At 37.7% G+C, this 16,349-nt stretch overlaps 2 protein-coding genes across 7 annotated transcripts in view; one reads left to right on the forward strand and one right to left on the reverse strand.

Moving 5' to 3' along the window:
* The window catches only part of SGTB (small glutamine rich tetratricopeptide repeat containing beta), a 50,892-nt gene extending 40,031 nt beyond the window's left edge, over positions 1-10,861 (forward strand). For both annotated transcript variants that reach the window (XM_032279530.1, XM_032279521.1), the window contains exons 9-11: positions 8,663-8,700; positions 8,945-9,028; positions 10,558-10,861. In XM_032279530.1, coding sequence (XP_032135421.1) covers positions 8,663-8,700; positions 8,945-9,028; positions 10,558-10,669 — 234 coding nt within the window. In that variant the 3' untranslated portion in view covers positions 10,670-10,861. The remainder of the gene's footprint in view (positions 1-8,662; positions 8,701-8,944; positions 9,029-10,557) is intronic.
* Positions 10,862-14,145: 3,284 nt separating this feature from the next.
* TRAPPC13 (trafficking protein particle complex 13) overlaps positions 14,146-16,349 on the reverse strand; it is a 53,024-nt gene continuing 50,820 nt past the window's right edge. For 3 of the 5 annotated variants that reach the window (XM_032279580.1, XM_032279572.1, XM_032279554.1), the window contains one exon: positions 14,804-16,339. In XM_032279580.1, the coding sequence (XP_032135471.1) occupies positions 16,232-16,339 (108 nt within the window). In that variant the 3' untranslated portion in view covers positions 14,804-16,231. Of the gene's footprint in view, positions 16,340-16,349 lie in introns of all 5 variants that reach the window. The other 2 variants (XM_032279590.1, XM_032279563.1) reach the window with 2 other exon arrangements.

Raw genomic sequence — 16,349 nt, forward strand, 5'->3', positions numbered from 1 at the left:
TTATCGTGGTGGTTGTAGGGGAATGTTGATATAAGCTGTAGCAGGGTTCTTTTTTTTAATTCCAACTTTTAAGTTCTGGGGTACATGTGCAGGACATGCAGGTTTGTTACATAGGTAAACGTGTGCCATGGTAGTTTCCTGCACAGATCTTCCCATCACCTAGGCATTAAGCCCAGCATCCATTAGCTATTGTTCCAGATCCTTTCTCTCCTCCCATCCCCCACCATCCAACGGGCCCCAGTGTTTGTTGTTCCCCAATATGTATCAACGTGTTCTCATCATTTGGCTCCCACTTATAAATGACAACACGTGTTATTTGGTTTTCTTTTCCTGCTTTAGTTTGTTAAGTAAAATGGTAAAATGGCCACCAGCTCCATCCATGTTCCTGTGAGGGACATGATCTTGTGTTTTATGGCTGAATAGTATTCCATAGTGTATATGTACTGCATTTTCTTTATCCAATCTATCACTGATGGGCATTTGGGTTGATTCCATGTCTTTGCTATTATGAATAGTGTGAACATACGTATGCATGTGTATTTACAGTAGAATGATTTATATTCCTTTGGGTATATACCTCGTAATAGGATTGCTAGATCGAATGGTATTTCTGCTTCTAGGTCTTTGAGAAATCACTACACTGTCTTCCACAATTTAGATTCCCACCAACAGTGTTAAAGTGTTCCTTTTTCTCCACAGCTTTGCCAGCATCTGTTTTGTTGTTATTGTTTTTGTTATTTGTGTTTTTTTGAGACAGAGTTTCACTCTTGTAACCCAGGCTGGAGTGCAATGGTGCAATCTCAGTTCACTACAACTTCCACCTCCTGAGTTCAAGAGAGTCTCCTGCCTCAGCCTCCTGAGTAGCTGTGATAATAGGCACCCATAAACATGCCTGGCTAATTCTTGTATTTTTAGTAGGGATGGGGTTTCATCATGTTGGCCAGGCTGGTCGTGAACTCCTGACCTCTGGTGATCTGCCCGCCTCAGCCTCTTAATAAAGTGCTGGGATTATAGGTGTGAGCCACCACACCTGGCCTGTTCTTTTGAGTTTTTAATAATAGTCGTTCTGACTGGTGTGAGATGGTATCTCATTGTGGTTTTGATTTGCACTTCTCTAATGATCAGTGATGCTGAGCTGTGTTTTTCATATGTTTGTTGGCTACATGTATGTCTTCTTTTGAGAAGTGTCTGTTCATTTCCTTTGCCCACTTTATAATGGAGTTGTTTGTTTTCTTGTAAATTTGTTTAAGTTCTTTATAGATGCAGGATATTAGACCTTTGTCAGATGGATAGATTGCAAAGATGTTCTTTCATTCTGTAGGTTGTCTGTTTACTCTGTTGGTAGTTTCTTTTGGTGTGGAAAAGAAACTCTTTGTTTAATTAGATCCCATTTGTCAATTTTTTCTTTTGTTGAAATTATTTTTGGCATCTTCATCATGAAATCTTTGCCTGTGCCTATGTCTTGAATGGTATTGCCTAGGTTTTCTTTTAGGGTTTTTATAGTTTTGAATTATACATTTAAGTCTTTAATCTACCTTGCATTGTTTTTTGTATATATATGGTATAGCAAAGGGGTCCAGTTTCAATTGTCTCCATATGGCTAGCCAGTTCTCTCAGCACCATTTATTAAATAGGGAATCCTTTCCTTATTGCTTTTGTCAGGTTTGTCAAAGATCAGATGGTTGTGGGTGTGAGGTCTTATTTCTGGGTTCTCTGTTCTGTTCCACTGGTCTATGTGTCTGTTCTTGTACCAGTACCATGCTGTTTTGGTTATTGTATCCCTGTGGTATAGTTTGAAATTGGGTAGCATGTTGCCTCAGCTTTGTTTTTTTCATTTAGGATTGCCTTGGCTGTTAGGGCTCTTTTTTGGTTCCATGAGAATTTCTTTTTTTTTTTTTTTTTTTTTTTTTTCTGAGACAGAGTCTTGCTCTGTTGCCAGGTGCCAGGCTGGAGTGCAGTGGTACAATCTCAGCTCACTGCAACCTCCGCCTCCTGGGTTCAAGCAATTCTCTTGCCTCAGCTTCCCGAGTAGCTGGGACTACAGACGTGTGCCACTAGGCCCAGCTACTTTTTATATTTTAGTAGAGATGGGGTTTCACTTTGCTGGCCAGGATGGTCTCGATCTCTTGACCTCATGATCTGCCTGCTTCGGCCTCCCAAACTGCTGGGATTACAGGCGTGAGCCACTGCGCCCAGCTCCATATGAATTTTAAAATTGTTTTTTTCTAATTCTGTGAAGAATGTTAATGGTAGTTTAATGAGAATAGCATTTAATGTATAAATTGCTTGTGGCAATATGGTCATTTTCATGCTATTGATTCCTCCCATCCATGAGCATAGAATGTTTTTTGATTTGTGTCATCTCTGATTTAAGAAGTGGTTTGTAGTTCTCCTTGAAGAGTTTCTTTGCTTTGCCTGTTAGTTGTATTCCTAGGTATTTTATTCTTGTGGCAATTGTGAATGGGAGTTCGTTTGTGATTTGATTCTCAACTTGCCCATTGTTGATATGTAGGAATGCTAGTGATTTTTGATCATTGATTTTGTATCCTGAGACTGTGCTGAAGTTGCTTATCAGCTTAAGAAACTTCTGGACTGAGACAGTGGGGTTTTCTAGATATAGGATCATGTCATCTGTAAACAGGGGTAGTTTGACTTCCTCTCTTTCTAACTGAATACTCTTTATTTCTTTCTCTTGCCTGATTTCCCTGGCCAAAACTTCCAATACTATTAATATGTTGAATAGGAGTGGTGAAAGAAGGTTTCCTCATCTTGTGCTAGTTTTCAAGGGGGAATATGTCCAGCTTTTGCCCATTCAGTGTGATATTGGCTGTGGGTTTGTCATATATGGTTTTTATTATTTTAAGGTATGTTCCTTCAGTATCTAGTTTATTGAGAGTTTTTTACATGAAGGGATGTTGAATTTTATCAAAGACCTTTTCTGCATCTATTGAGATAATCATGGGGTTTTTGTCTTTAGTTCTGTTTATGAGATGAATCACATTTATTAATTTGCTTATTTAGAAACAGCCTTGCATCTTGGGGATGAAACCTCCTTGATGGTGATTTTGAAGCTTTTTGATGTGCTGCTGGATTTGTTTTGCCAGTATTTTGCTGAGGATTTTTCCATCAATGTTCATCAAGGATATTGGCCTGAAGTTTTCTTTTTCTTGTTGTTGTTTGTCAGATTTTGGTATTGGGATGATGTTGGCCTCATAGAGAGAGTTGGGGAGGAGTTCATCCTTTTCAGTTTTTTAGAATAGTTTCTGTAGGACTGGTACCAGCCCTTCTTTGTACCTCTGGTAGAATTCAGCTGTGAATTCATCTGGTCCTGGGCTTTTGTTTTGGTTGGTAGGCTATTTATTACTGCCTCAATTTCAGAACTCATTATTGGCCTATTCAGGGATTTATTTTCTTCCTGGTTCAGTCTTGGGAGGGTGTATGTGTCCAGGAATTTATCCATTTCTTCCAGAAATTGATTAGTAAAATTTCTAGTTTATGTGCGTAGGATTGTTTATAGTATTCTCTGATGGTTGTTTGTATTTCTGTTGGGTCGGTGGTAATATCCCCCTTATCACTTCTGATTGTGTTTGTTTGAATCTTCTCTTTTCCTTTTCATTAGTATAGCTAGTGGTCTATCTAGTTTATTAATTTTTTTCAAAAAACCAGCTCCTGGATTCATTGTTTTTTGTTTGTTTGCTTTTTTTTTTTTGAAGGGTTTTTTTGTGTCTCTGTCTCCTTCAGTTAAGCTCTGATCTTGGTTATTTCTTGTCTTCTGCTAGCTTGGGAGTTTGTTTGCTCTTGTTTTTCTAGTTCTTTTAGTTGAGATGTTAGGTTGGCAACTTGAGATCTTTATAGCTTTTTGATGTGGGTATTTAGTGCTCTAAATTTCTTTCTTAACACTATTTTAGCTGTGTCTGAGATTCTGGTATGCTGTATCTTTGTTCTCATTAGTTTCAAAGAACTTCCTGATTTCGTCCTTAATTTCATCATTTACCCAAAAGTCATTCATGAGCAGGTTGTTCAATTTCCATGTAGTTGTGTGTTTTTGAGTGAATTGAGTGTCATGTGGTGATGAGAAGAATATTCTGTTGCTTTGGGTGGAGAGTTCTGTAGATATCAGGTCTACTTGATCCAGAGCTGAGTTCAGGTTCTGAATATCTTTGTTAGTTTTCTGTCTTGATGATCTGTCTAATATTGTCAGTAGAGTTTTAAAGTCTCCCACTATTATTGTATGGGAGTCTAGTTTCTTTGAAGTTCTCTAAGTACTTACTTTATGAATCTGGGTGCTCCTGTGTTGGGTGCATATATATTTAAGATAGTTAGCTCTCCTTGTTGAATTGAACCTTTTACCATTATGTAATACCCTTCTTTGTCTTTTTTTTTTCTGGAGACAGAGTCTTGCTCTGTCACCAGGCTGGAGTGCAGTGGTGCCATCATGGCCCACTGCAACCTCCTCCTCCTTCTTTGTCTTTTTTGATCTTCGTTGGTTTCAAGTCTGTTTTGTCAGAAAATAGAATTACGACCCTTGCTTTTTTCTGTTTTCCATTTGCTTGGTAAATTTTCCTCCATCCTTGTATTTTGAGCCTATGTGTGTCTTTGTACGTGTAGTGGGTCTCTTGATTGCTCACTGATGGGTCTTTTTTTTTTTTTTTTTTAATCTGGCTTGCTATTCTGTGTCTTTTAATTGGGACATTTATTTACATTTAAGATTAGTAGTGGTATGTGTAAATTTGATCTTGTCATCATGATGCTAGCTGGTTTGCAGACTTATGTGGTTGCTTAATAGTGTCACTGGTCTATGTACTTCAGTGTGTTTTTGTAGTGGCTGGCAACAGTTTTTCCTTTCCATATTTAGTGCTCCCTTCAGGACCTCTTGTACGGCAGGTCTGGTAGTAATGAATTCCGTCAGCATTTGCTTGTCTGAAAAGGATCTTATTTCTCATTTGCTTATGAAGCTTACTTTGGCCAGATGTGAAATTCTGGGATGGAAATTCTTTTAAGAATGTTGAATATTGGTCTCCAATCTCTCCTGGCTTGTAGGATTTCTGCTGAGAGATCTGTTATTAGTCTAATAGGCTTCCCTTTGTAGGTGGTCTCGCCTTTCTCTCTGACTGAATGGCAGGGTTCTTAACCTGTCCATGTGCCTCCTGTGGGAAAGCCAAGGATGGACTTCAGGAAGCTCAGGGATTTCCCCAAAATTGTATATAAAAATCTGTGTACATGCGTATATGTGCATTTTTCCAGAGAGAGTATCATATTTTTCATCAAATTGGCACAGGAGTCTGCCAATATATGAAAAGTTAAAAACTGTCTTGGCTGGGCACAGTGGCTCATGCCTGTAATCCCATCACTTTGAGAAGCCGAGGCAGGCAGATCATGAGGTCAGAAGTTCGAGACCAGCCTGGCCAACATGGTGAAACCCTGTCTCTATTAAAAGTACAAAAATTAGCCAGGTGTGGTTGCAGGCACCTGTAATCCCAGCTGCTTGGGAGGCTGTAGCAAGAGAATTGCTTGAACCCGGGAGGCGGAGGTTGCAGTGAGCCAAGACCATGCAACAGAGTGAGACTCCGTTTCAAAAAACAAAAACAAAAAACAAAAACAACCAACCATCCAAACAAAAACTATTCTCTTACATTAAAGTGGTCCTAGGAAGATATCTAACATCTGCAGTCTGAGTATTTGGTCATTGTGGTTCCCTAGGCTTGCCCCTCAGCATTGTCTGCCTTGTCTTCTATCTTAAGAGTCGTGTCTGTCTGTGTGTGTGTGTGTGTGTGTGTGTGTGTGTATAAAATGCCCTCTATTCTTCAAACCAACAAAATAATGTATTAATTTATGGGTCTTTTTGAGAACATACATGCTGTAGCCCAATATGTGGTAACTTTGATTTAGTGGGTCTAAGATGTTATCAAGCTCCTGGGGTGACTGTATTTTTTGGATGAGAATTATTCTATCACACGATATGCCCTTGGAGGGCAGAAATCGGTTTTTATTCATCTTTTGTTTCCTTCAAAAAAATTTGTCTTGCATCAGTTACATCTTCTGTTGAACTGAAATGCACAGATGACTCATTCTCAGTGAGACAAGTCTTTTTAGCAATAGGTTGTTTTTATTTTTCCCTCATCAAATTTCAGTCTTCTTACCATGCTGGCAAATACATGTTTTGTAGGTCTTGTGACTTTTTTTTTTTCTTTTAAGCATGGTTACCCATTCTAGGACTCAGGTTATGGAATTGTGACAGGATGTGAAAATGGAATTCTTTTAGTTTCAGATTTGGCTTAGGCTCCAAGCTGCTATGTACCAAAATAAGGTGTGAGACCACCATGTAGGAGTTGCAAAAGATGGGGATAAAAAATATGTTTTGTGACTTGTAAAAAGGGCCAGGTTGATAGAGATAAAAACATGATTTTTGGAGAGAGCTATTAGAGTTCTAGGGCTCCGTATATGAAGGAAGTGGGGAAGCTTGCTCTCATCTCAAGCCGCCACTGAGAAAGGGCTTTTCTGGTCCAGAGACTTTCTACCTGATGTTCAACTGGAAAGCCAGTGGCAGAATTAGCTGTGTGGTTTGGGCAGTTACTATACTGATGACTGTGGAGCAGAGGTGTTTCCTGTGGACCAAGGTGAGCACACACAATTGTGAGAGGGTGTGTCTGAATATGTCCAAGAGGCTTTCTTGGAAGTGTGACAGGATCCCAACACAGAATCTTTGGAGGACTGCCAAGAACCTGAGACTGAAACGAAAGTACTCTCATCCATCCAGAGAGTAAATTACCCTTTTCAAAGAATAGATGAGAAATCTCCAGGGGTGTAGGGAAGGGAGAAGTGTCTGAAGAACACTAGAAAGTACCCTGTAAGAGAACTACAGCAGTTTTTTTAACACCTTGCAAACTCAAAGAGCACCTATGCAAAACTAGTAAGATAATACCAGTCATCAAATAAGAACTTTCCTGTTCCTTTCACCTTTCCCTCCATTTAACCCTCACCCTGGAGGGCCAGAACTCCTAATCACAAGTTGGGGGAAGAGGACTAGAAGCACTACAGGATAAAGCACTATAGGCCTGGGCCTGGTGGCTCATGCCTGTAATCCCAGAACTTTGGGAGGCTGAGGTGGGCGGATTACTTGAGGTCAGGCATTCCGGACCATCCTGGCCAACCTGGCGAAACCCTGTCTCTACTAAAAATACAAAAATTAGCTGGATGTGGTGGTGCACACCTGTAATCCCACTTACTTGGAAGGCTGAGGCAGGAGAGAATTGCTGGAACCCAGGAGGCTGAGGTTGCAGTGAGCTGAGGTCATGCTATTGCACTCCAGTCTGGGTGACAAAAAAAAAAGCACTATAGGACAGTAGTCCCCAACCTTTTTGGCAACAGGGACCAGTTTCATGGAAGACAATTTTACCATGGACCATACTGGGTGTAGAGGGTAAGAGAAGGATGGGGAGAATCATTAAATTTTCATGAGAAGCACTCAACCTAGATGCCTCACATATGCAGTTCACAGTAGGGCTCTTGCTCTTCTGAGAATCTAATGCTGCAGCTGATCTCACTCGCCCACTGCTAACCTGCTGCTCTGCAGCCTGGTTCCTAACTGTCTGTGGCCCAAGGGTTGGGGACCCCTATGATGGGAAACAGAGCAGTCACTGTTGCCTCTTTTCTGCTGCAACTGGCCAATGTGTAGCAGGCCCATGCTAGGGAAGGAAAAAGTTTTACCTATAAATGAAGCTTTATGTTTTTGGTTGTTACACTGAGATATTAATTACTGAACTGAAGGTCATTTTATACAACTTAAAGTGACAGGAGGACTGCTTACTGAAAAGTGACCGGAAAAGCCATAGATCTGCTCTAAATTTCTTCTAGTTCCTAGATTCTGGGAGAATGGAAAGAACTGCTGTTGCAGAGCCAGTTTAAAGGGATTGCAAAATGTTTACAGCTCATACGGCCTGCTTTTCCTGTGTAATGCCCTTAGCACTTATGGGTTGGCTCAGAGGCACCAATCCTGACTGGGACTTGAGGAAAGTTTTGAATTATTTGCAAATCAATCAGTGATCTTTCTGGTAATATAAGCAAGTGCCCAAAACTTCATAGAGAGTCCCTGAATAAAAACTATTGTCTATAAAGATTTAGACTAAATTCAAATTTTATATGAATATTGTTAACAGTCCCCATTTGAGGCCAAAGAAACTGTGATGCTTTCAAAATAGAATATTTTAAAAGTGTGTGTGCACATAAATTTAATTCTCTGTGCCACTGTAAGCATGGGAAGGATTGAAACTGCTGGGCCCTGTGGAGCAAAGTCACATCTCTTAAGAGCTCATTTGGAGTGGACCTTCTCAAGTGTAGGAGATTCCTTAACTATACTTTTAACGTTCCTATTTTTCCTTTTGGCTTAATTGATGTGATCAGTGTAGTAAGTAAACTGCTGTCAATGTCCTCAGTTTATAGTGTTGTTTGTAATCTCTGTATCCTCACCATGTCTTCTTAATGGCACTTTTTCTAGTACCTCCTCTCTTTTTATGTTCCCATTTACTTTGCATAGCACACTGAAACTTTACAAAATGTTAGTGCATACATGGTTTAGCTTTCATTCTTCCAAAAAAAAATCTTTGTTAAAAATCCCTACATATATTAACTGCCTTTAATGGGAGGTGCTATTTTTCAATTCCAGGCAGCAAGTTTAATGCAGAACCCTCAAGTTCAACAGCTGTAAGTATATAGAAATAGCTTATTACATTTCCCTGATTCTACTTGCCAGCCTCCTAATTCGAGCACATCAGCTCAAAAATGATGAAACTGTTCCAAATGGCAGTCAGTTGGAGCTTAAAGCTATACACATTTGGTCTAGCCTCTGGCATAACATGGGCATATTTTATTAACTTTTCCTCGTCCAGTTGTCTTATTTGTTAAGAATATACACCAATCCCAGTGATGTATTTCTTGTGTACTCTAGAATGTCAGGGATGATGACAAATGCCATTGGGGGACCTGCTGCTGGAGTTGGGGGCCTAACTGACCTATCAAGCCTCATCCAAGCGTAAGTATTATTTAAAATAGAAGATGTCTTTTATGTTTTACAGCTTATCTCTATGGTGAGGGGTAAGGGCATTCTTTTTAAATTTTTATCTTTTACTGTTAGTAATATTGGCCTCTTTAAACTTACTAAATCTGAAAGAAGTTCATGAATTAGAACTACTTTTTAGACTGCAGGGCAGGAATCCAGACCTGGTCTGGCCAGCCCTGTCTGTTGAGAAAAAGAATCATATGTTCATTCTGCTTTTTTTTCCCCTACTCATTATGCTTTATTAAAAGGGGACAGTCAAGTACCAACAGATTTTTTTTTCTTTTCTGGCACCATCTCAATAAGGCAGGTGAGGGACAGATATTAGAAAAGTAGATAATTTATATCCCTACTCAATGTCTAGAGAGACTGAGGTACAGGTTAGTGACTTACTAAAGAAGCCAAAGCACATTTAGTCTTTTCATTTGCAGCCTAATTTTAGTTTTACTTGATTGTGTTGTCAGTATGAAATTAGGGTCCTTGGTTTTCTAAGTGGTGGCATCATTACAATATCTTTGGTTACAGAGGGTCCCAAGGATTGGTGACCTGTTACTTTGAGGGTATGGAGACAAATAGTAAAAGTTATATCTCCAAATAAATTGTGATCTCATATATATAAAGCTATTAATCCCCCATTTTTTTTTTCCAATGAAGAGCCAAGAAAATGTTTTTTTAGCAGACTTCAAACTACTCAGGGACACAGATGAAGGTCAAGTATCTACTTAAAATATATATCAATTTAGGTACACATACATAGTTTAAAATCACGTTACCTACTTTAACGTTCAGCCAATTCAGGAAACTATTTTATTCAAACTTTTTCAGTGCCTGTCAACACTTAGAGGAACTACCTGCATCATCTTGTTACTTGAGCACATTGCCTTCACTTAAATTGGTGAAGATAACTTTGAGTTTTGAAACTGTGTCTGATGCTATTGCTGGACACTTTATATGAAGCCACAGTACCATTTGTTGTTTGTCATCACAACCGTGTATCCACTTAGAATATTGCATTTTTAGAATGACCTTTAAGTGGCATATAGTAATGCCTAACACTGCCAATAGAGGGTCACACGCTAGAATTTGTGATAAACTTCTTAGTGTTTTTAAAATTAGTTGTTAGGTAACCTCCCAAAGCATCCCAAACTGGGTGTTATATGAGATTGTTAAGACTTATGTATAAAAGCATTATATTTGAGCACATACAATAAAAACATATACTTCTTAGCCCTTTGCTTCTTTGTTATTAGCACTATAGAAGTAGATTTCACCCAATTGAAGTATTCATTTTATTAGCATGGGTGTTTTGTTTCTTATAAAGAACACTGCATTGTAATTATGCTATATGGAGGTATTGGTAAACTCGTAGATACTAAAGTTGTGGCTCTAAAACTTGTTTTTATAGAAAAAGCCCCCTGTAGGTAGCTCCCACATTTTCTGCAGTTCTTTTTGCATGGGTGTGACTGGTAATTCCCTATTCAAACCACGTTGCATCTTTACTACAGGGGACAACAGTTTGCTCAGCAGATACAGCAACAAAATCCTGAACTTATAGAGCAACTGAGAAATCACATCCGGAGCAGATCATTCAGCAGCAGCGCTGAAGAGCATTCCTGATTCGACTAGGGGCTGAAGCCCAGGATACAAATAGTTTCTGGCTATGAATGAAGTATTTGTTGTAGATAGTACCCCCTCCCTCCTTCAAAAAACCAAACACCATATCTGATGTTTGAAAATAATGGAGGAAAACCTCTTGTGTATATTCTTAAAGAATAAATCCGTTTAGACAATAGGTGTATCACAAACAGACTGAAAACATAACATGACTCCTTTGGAAATGATCACTGGCCTTGTTAAGTGCCAATATAGCACTGGGATAAGGTTCCATTTTCAAACTTCTATCATATTTGTATATTAGATTTAATAGCAAAGTATATTTATTGAACTCCAGTAGGGCTATTTGTTGGTAAGCTCTTTAGCTCCAATTTCCCTTAAGCAAAGTTTTTTGAGAGGTGAAATGACCCAAAGGAAAGGTTTCCTATGCTGGTTGAGAAGGCATGTACTTGCTACCGAGCAGTATGTCAGGAGAGAAGAAATATTATCTAGGTTTAGCTTTGATAAGTACTATCAGTAATGAATAAATAACATGGGAAACAATATCTTTAATGTTGCTTGTTCTGGCAAACAGAATCTTAAGAGCTGTTAGGAAGCAGCACTTGATGCAATGGATGTTTTGAAAAGAAAAAAATTGGTAATGTGATTGTATAGAAAGTAAAGGTAGGATGCTCAGGTTTTCTGCATAGTTCTTAACTAATCTTGTCTGCAGTTTGGTATTGATAACATTAGCATGGCCACTTACGTTAAATACATAAGAAGATACATTTAGAAATCCTTAATGCACTGGTTAGGTCAGTGATCTCACTGTTTGACTTAATTATCACAATTTCCCCAGTGGTAACCTTACCTTGGAAACTATCAAATATAAACACATTTAACTAAGCCAGTGACTTGCTCCTAAGTTAAGGATTTTCTAAATGGTATTTGTGTGCCCATAAACACTGATTTTTTTTTAAAAAAAGGAAACTTAGTAATTATTTGATGGATAACAAAAAGCATCATCTATCACTAACATTGCTTGTTCATGTAATCCGTGATAATTTGGCTTGGCATGCCAGTCTTATAATTAACATAGTTTAAATTTGATTCAATTTAAATATAACAAGAGACTTAAAATCTTTATTATAAATTAGATGCCATATTAGTTAGTGGAGAAAAGGAGCATTAGGCATTAATGGCATGGATCTAACTGCAGTGAGGGTGATTATTTAATTAAATTCCAAGTGGAATATATTTTTCGTTTATTTATCATGAAATTGGTGCTGACATGTAATGACTTCACAAGTTTTGTGAGGGAAAACTGAAAAAGGAAGTAACATAAATTTGGTGGGTTTTTTTTGAGATGGAGTTTTACTCTGTTGCCAGGCTGGAGTGCAGTGTTGTGATCTCAGCTCACTGCAACCTCCACTTCCTGGGTTCAAGCAATTCTCAAGCCTCAACCTCCTGAGTAGCTGGGATTATGGGTGCCTGCCATGACATCCAGCTAATTTTTGTTTTTGATGGTGATTGGGTTTCATCATATTGGCCAGGCTGGTGTTGAACTCCTGATCTCAAATGATCTGCCCACCTTGGCCTTTCAAAGTGCTGGGATTACCGGTGTGAGCCACTGTGCCTGGCCACGAAGTAATATAAAATTAAATTGGTAATAATGCAGATGATTAGGCCTCATGGAACCATTGTCAAAAGACTAATTGGCCTGGCACAGTGGTTCATGCCTGTAATCCCAGCACTTTGGGAGGCCGAGGCAGGCAGATCACTTGAGGTCAGGAGTTTGAGACCAGCCTGGTCAACATGGTAAAACCCTGTCTCTACTGAAAATACAAAAATTAGCCTGGAATGGTGGTGGGTGCCTGTAATCCCAGCTACTTGGAAGGCTGAGGCATGAGAATCGCTTGAACCTGGGAGGCAGATGTTGCAGTGAGCCGAGATTGCGCCACCACACTGTAGGCTGTGTGACAGCAAGACTCCAACTCAAAAAAAAAAAAAAAAAAAAAAGAAAGAAAGAAAAAAGACTAATTATTTTGTATCTTGAAGTTTAAAAACCAACTTTTCTCTTTCTCCTTGGTGACATTAGAGCAGTAGTTCTATAACTTCATTGTAAGAATCACCTGGAGAATTCATTAAAGATGCGGATTCGGGCCGGGTGCGGTGGCTCAAGCCTGTAATCCCAGCACTTTGGGAGGTCGAGGTGGGTGGATCATGAGGTCAAGAGATCGAGACCATCCTGGTCAACATGGTGAAACCCCGTCTCTACTAAAAATACAAAAAATCAGCTGGGCATGGTGGCGCATGCCTGTAATCCCAGCTACTCAGGAGGCTGAGGCAGGAGAATTGCCTGAACCCAGGAGGCGGAGGTTGCAGTGAGCCGAGATCGCGCCATTGCACTCCAGACTGGGTAACATGAGTGAAACTCCGTCTCAAAAAAAAAAAAAAAAACTCATAAAAGATGATGCAGATTCGGGGCCACATGTTAAATTCTGATATAGTAGGTCCTGTAATAAGGCCTAGGAATGGCCATTTTAAACAGTACACTAGGTGGTTTTGATATAGATAAAAGGACTCTAATTTAGAGGAACACTAGATGTTTCTCAATTAGACTTGTAGACACCTAAGCACCTGCACTAGAGCTACAATGAAGATCTGTAGATACATGGTTCTGTAGAATTTAAATTAAGTCTTAGGCCCTCAGAAGTTAAATTCGTATTCCATCTAAGCCAACTTCATTTTTCACTAAGTTAGAATGAATTCCTAGTATTCCAGTATTATACAGAATGAAGTACTACTACTAATCACATAGAAGTTATTACTGTTATATAAAAAAGAAATAGATCCTTAATTAAAAATTAGTCACTCATATTTGGTGTTGAATAAGAAGTTTCTAGCGTTAACTATCTTGAGTGCATTAAAAATGCTTTTAGAGCAATAAGATAAGCTACAAATTAACAGTGACAGAAATGAAAGAGGGGATATACTACAGTCACTATGGGTATTAAAAGGCTAACTAGAAAACACCATGACCAACTCAAGGATTGTATATTTAACAACTTAGATGAAACAAATTCCTTGTAGGATACAAGCTAGAAAGCTCACTGAATAAATAAACTAAATAGACCCATATTTATTAAGGAAATTGAGTTTAAGTTAAAAAACTTCCTAGAAAGAAAACTACAGGCCCAGATAACATCAATGATGAATTTTACTAAACACTTAGGGAGAAATAATACCAATTCTAAACAATCTCTTCTAAGAAGCAGAGGAGGAGGAAACACTTCCCAACTCATTTTATTTGGCCAATATTACCCAAAGATACTATAAGAAAAAAACTGTAAAACAATGTCTTCATGTGCTAACATCTGTAGTTAAGTTAGCCATTCTTTTTATATGAAATAATGGGAATTGGTATATTTCTTCGATTTCATTTTTCTGTGTATTTCTTTGCTAACATACCACCTGTAACAAATTCAATCTAGATGCTATCTGTCCACTCAACGCACATTTTCATTCTATTCAAGCCATTTTTGCTCTTCAAGTAATTTCATCACTTTGGAATCACAGCATTGCAAGCTATTTCAAAAAAGTTTTGTGTGGTTGGATTGTGCTAGCTACTTTTAAATTTATAAAAAATGCCCCATACATTTTCTTGCTTGTCTGGGAAATATAGTTGCTATCTAACCGAAAAATAAGAGGGCATTATTAAAGTAACTCTTTAAGCATTCTACTAAATGTTTGACTTCCATTAATCATATTTCTTGTAGTAGCTGTAGCTATTATACTATATATGTAAAACAGAACAGGTTCTCTATATGCAAATGACGTTTTCATTTAATGTACCAAATTGTGTATCTATCTAACTTTTATAATATAGGTTAAACAGATCCTTTCTAAGATGGCATTATCTAATCTTTAAAGTATGAATATGTGTCTAAGTTATTGTTTATAAACAGAAGAGACTATAATTAAAATATAAAGGAGATTCCAAGTGACCATCATGTTACTTTTAAAATTTGAAACACAATGAAACAGAAGATTCAGTCATAAGAAGATGCTTGAAAAACAATCCAAGTATCCAGTACAGTGGCTATAAAATGTTATTTCATCATTTAATCAATCTTAATCATTTTGAGATGAAGAGACTTCAATTTTACACTGCTTGCACTTTATTTTATACAGACATTTCATTAATTATGAGGTGCAAACCTTCTGAATATAGCTTTCATTCAAACAATTTGTCATGGCAATAAATAATTATGCATTGAAAAACCAGTTTTTGTATTTGATTTAATGCACTCTTACATTTAAGAAATTATACATACATTCTTGAATTTCAACTTACCAAAATAGGATAGCTTTTATTTAACAGCCTAAGCTTTTGTTTTCCTGACAAAATACTGAAACTTCTTGTTACATTCATGCTGCAAAATTGTTTACAACCTCAACTTTCTCACTACTTTGCTGATAACTAAGTGTGATTACATGGAGAATGTTTTATAACAGTAATACATAATTTAGTTTGAAATCACATCAGAAGATAGAAATTATTTAAATATACTTTATAAAAATAAGTGGCTTATACAATGAGAAAAAAAAAAGAACCAGGAGTTTTTGGCTTATAATTAGAAAATAAGTATTATCCTTAGAGTTAATGAAAAAAACCAATAACCCAAAATGTAAAACCAACTCTGATCTGTTTAGTACCTGAAAGACATGTATGTTTGTAGGCATAATATACAAACACAGACACAAACCATTATAGCAATTTTGAAAACAACTAGAAAGCTTATACTGTGTTAGCAAATATCAGGTTATAGGATGACTACGCCCATTGTTTTAAGTAAACTTTTTCTGTTGACTGAATAGCTAGGAAAAAAACTGGACTAAGCTGAAATATTTCTTAAAAAAATATTGAAAAGTTCTGAGAAGCAACTGTATCTTCTACATTGAGGTCAGCAGACTATATCCTGCAGGCCAAATCTGTCCAGCTGCCTTTTGTGTTTTGTTTTGTTTTGTTTTGTTTTTGAGAGAGAGAGTCTTGCTCTGTTGCTCAGGCTAGAGTGCAGTGGCATGATCTTGGATTATGGCAATTTTCAAGTGATTCTCCTGCCTCAGCCTCCTGAGTCCAGCTGCCTCTTTTTGTGTATACCACTGTACTTTTTTGCCTACTGTCTGCTCTTGCAGTATAATGGCAGAGTTCAGTATTTGTGACAAAAAACCATATGGCCTGCAAAATCTAAAATATTTAGTATCTTGTACCTTACATAAAAAGTTTGCTGACTCCTGTTCTAGGTACTTGCTAGGGACAAATGGTTTCAAATACATAAGCTTTTGGAGAACAAAGTCCAATGGTCATCTAAAATGAAATGAAATAATAGGTGTAGAAAACATACACATGTTCATTTCGAACATAATTTACAAGATAAAATCAGATCTCTTCAAAACAAATACTTAATATTTTAACCATTTTACAGGAAAGAACATATTTGTTGCTGACATCATCATTTACAAAGGTGACAAAAAGAGCAGTTCTGTGAAACTAAATGAAAAGCATAACATTGGAAATTTCCTTCAGCTTTCCACTTTAATGGCCGAAGATACCACACAGACTTGTGCAATGTCATCATATTCATATGTTCTCTTTAAGAATGTGTCTGTTAGTCTTAAGCCGGAGACGCTCTATTGAGAG

Source organism: Sapajus apella, unplaced genomic scaffold (assembly GCF_009761245.1).
Source record: "Sapajus apella isolate SASKATOON/1434 unplaced genomic scaffold, GSC_monkey_1.0 scaffold1, whole genome shotgun sequence".
Classification (NCBI taxonomy): domain Eukaryota; kingdom Metazoa; phylum Chordata; class Mammalia; order Primates; family Cebidae; genus Sapajus; species Sapajus apella.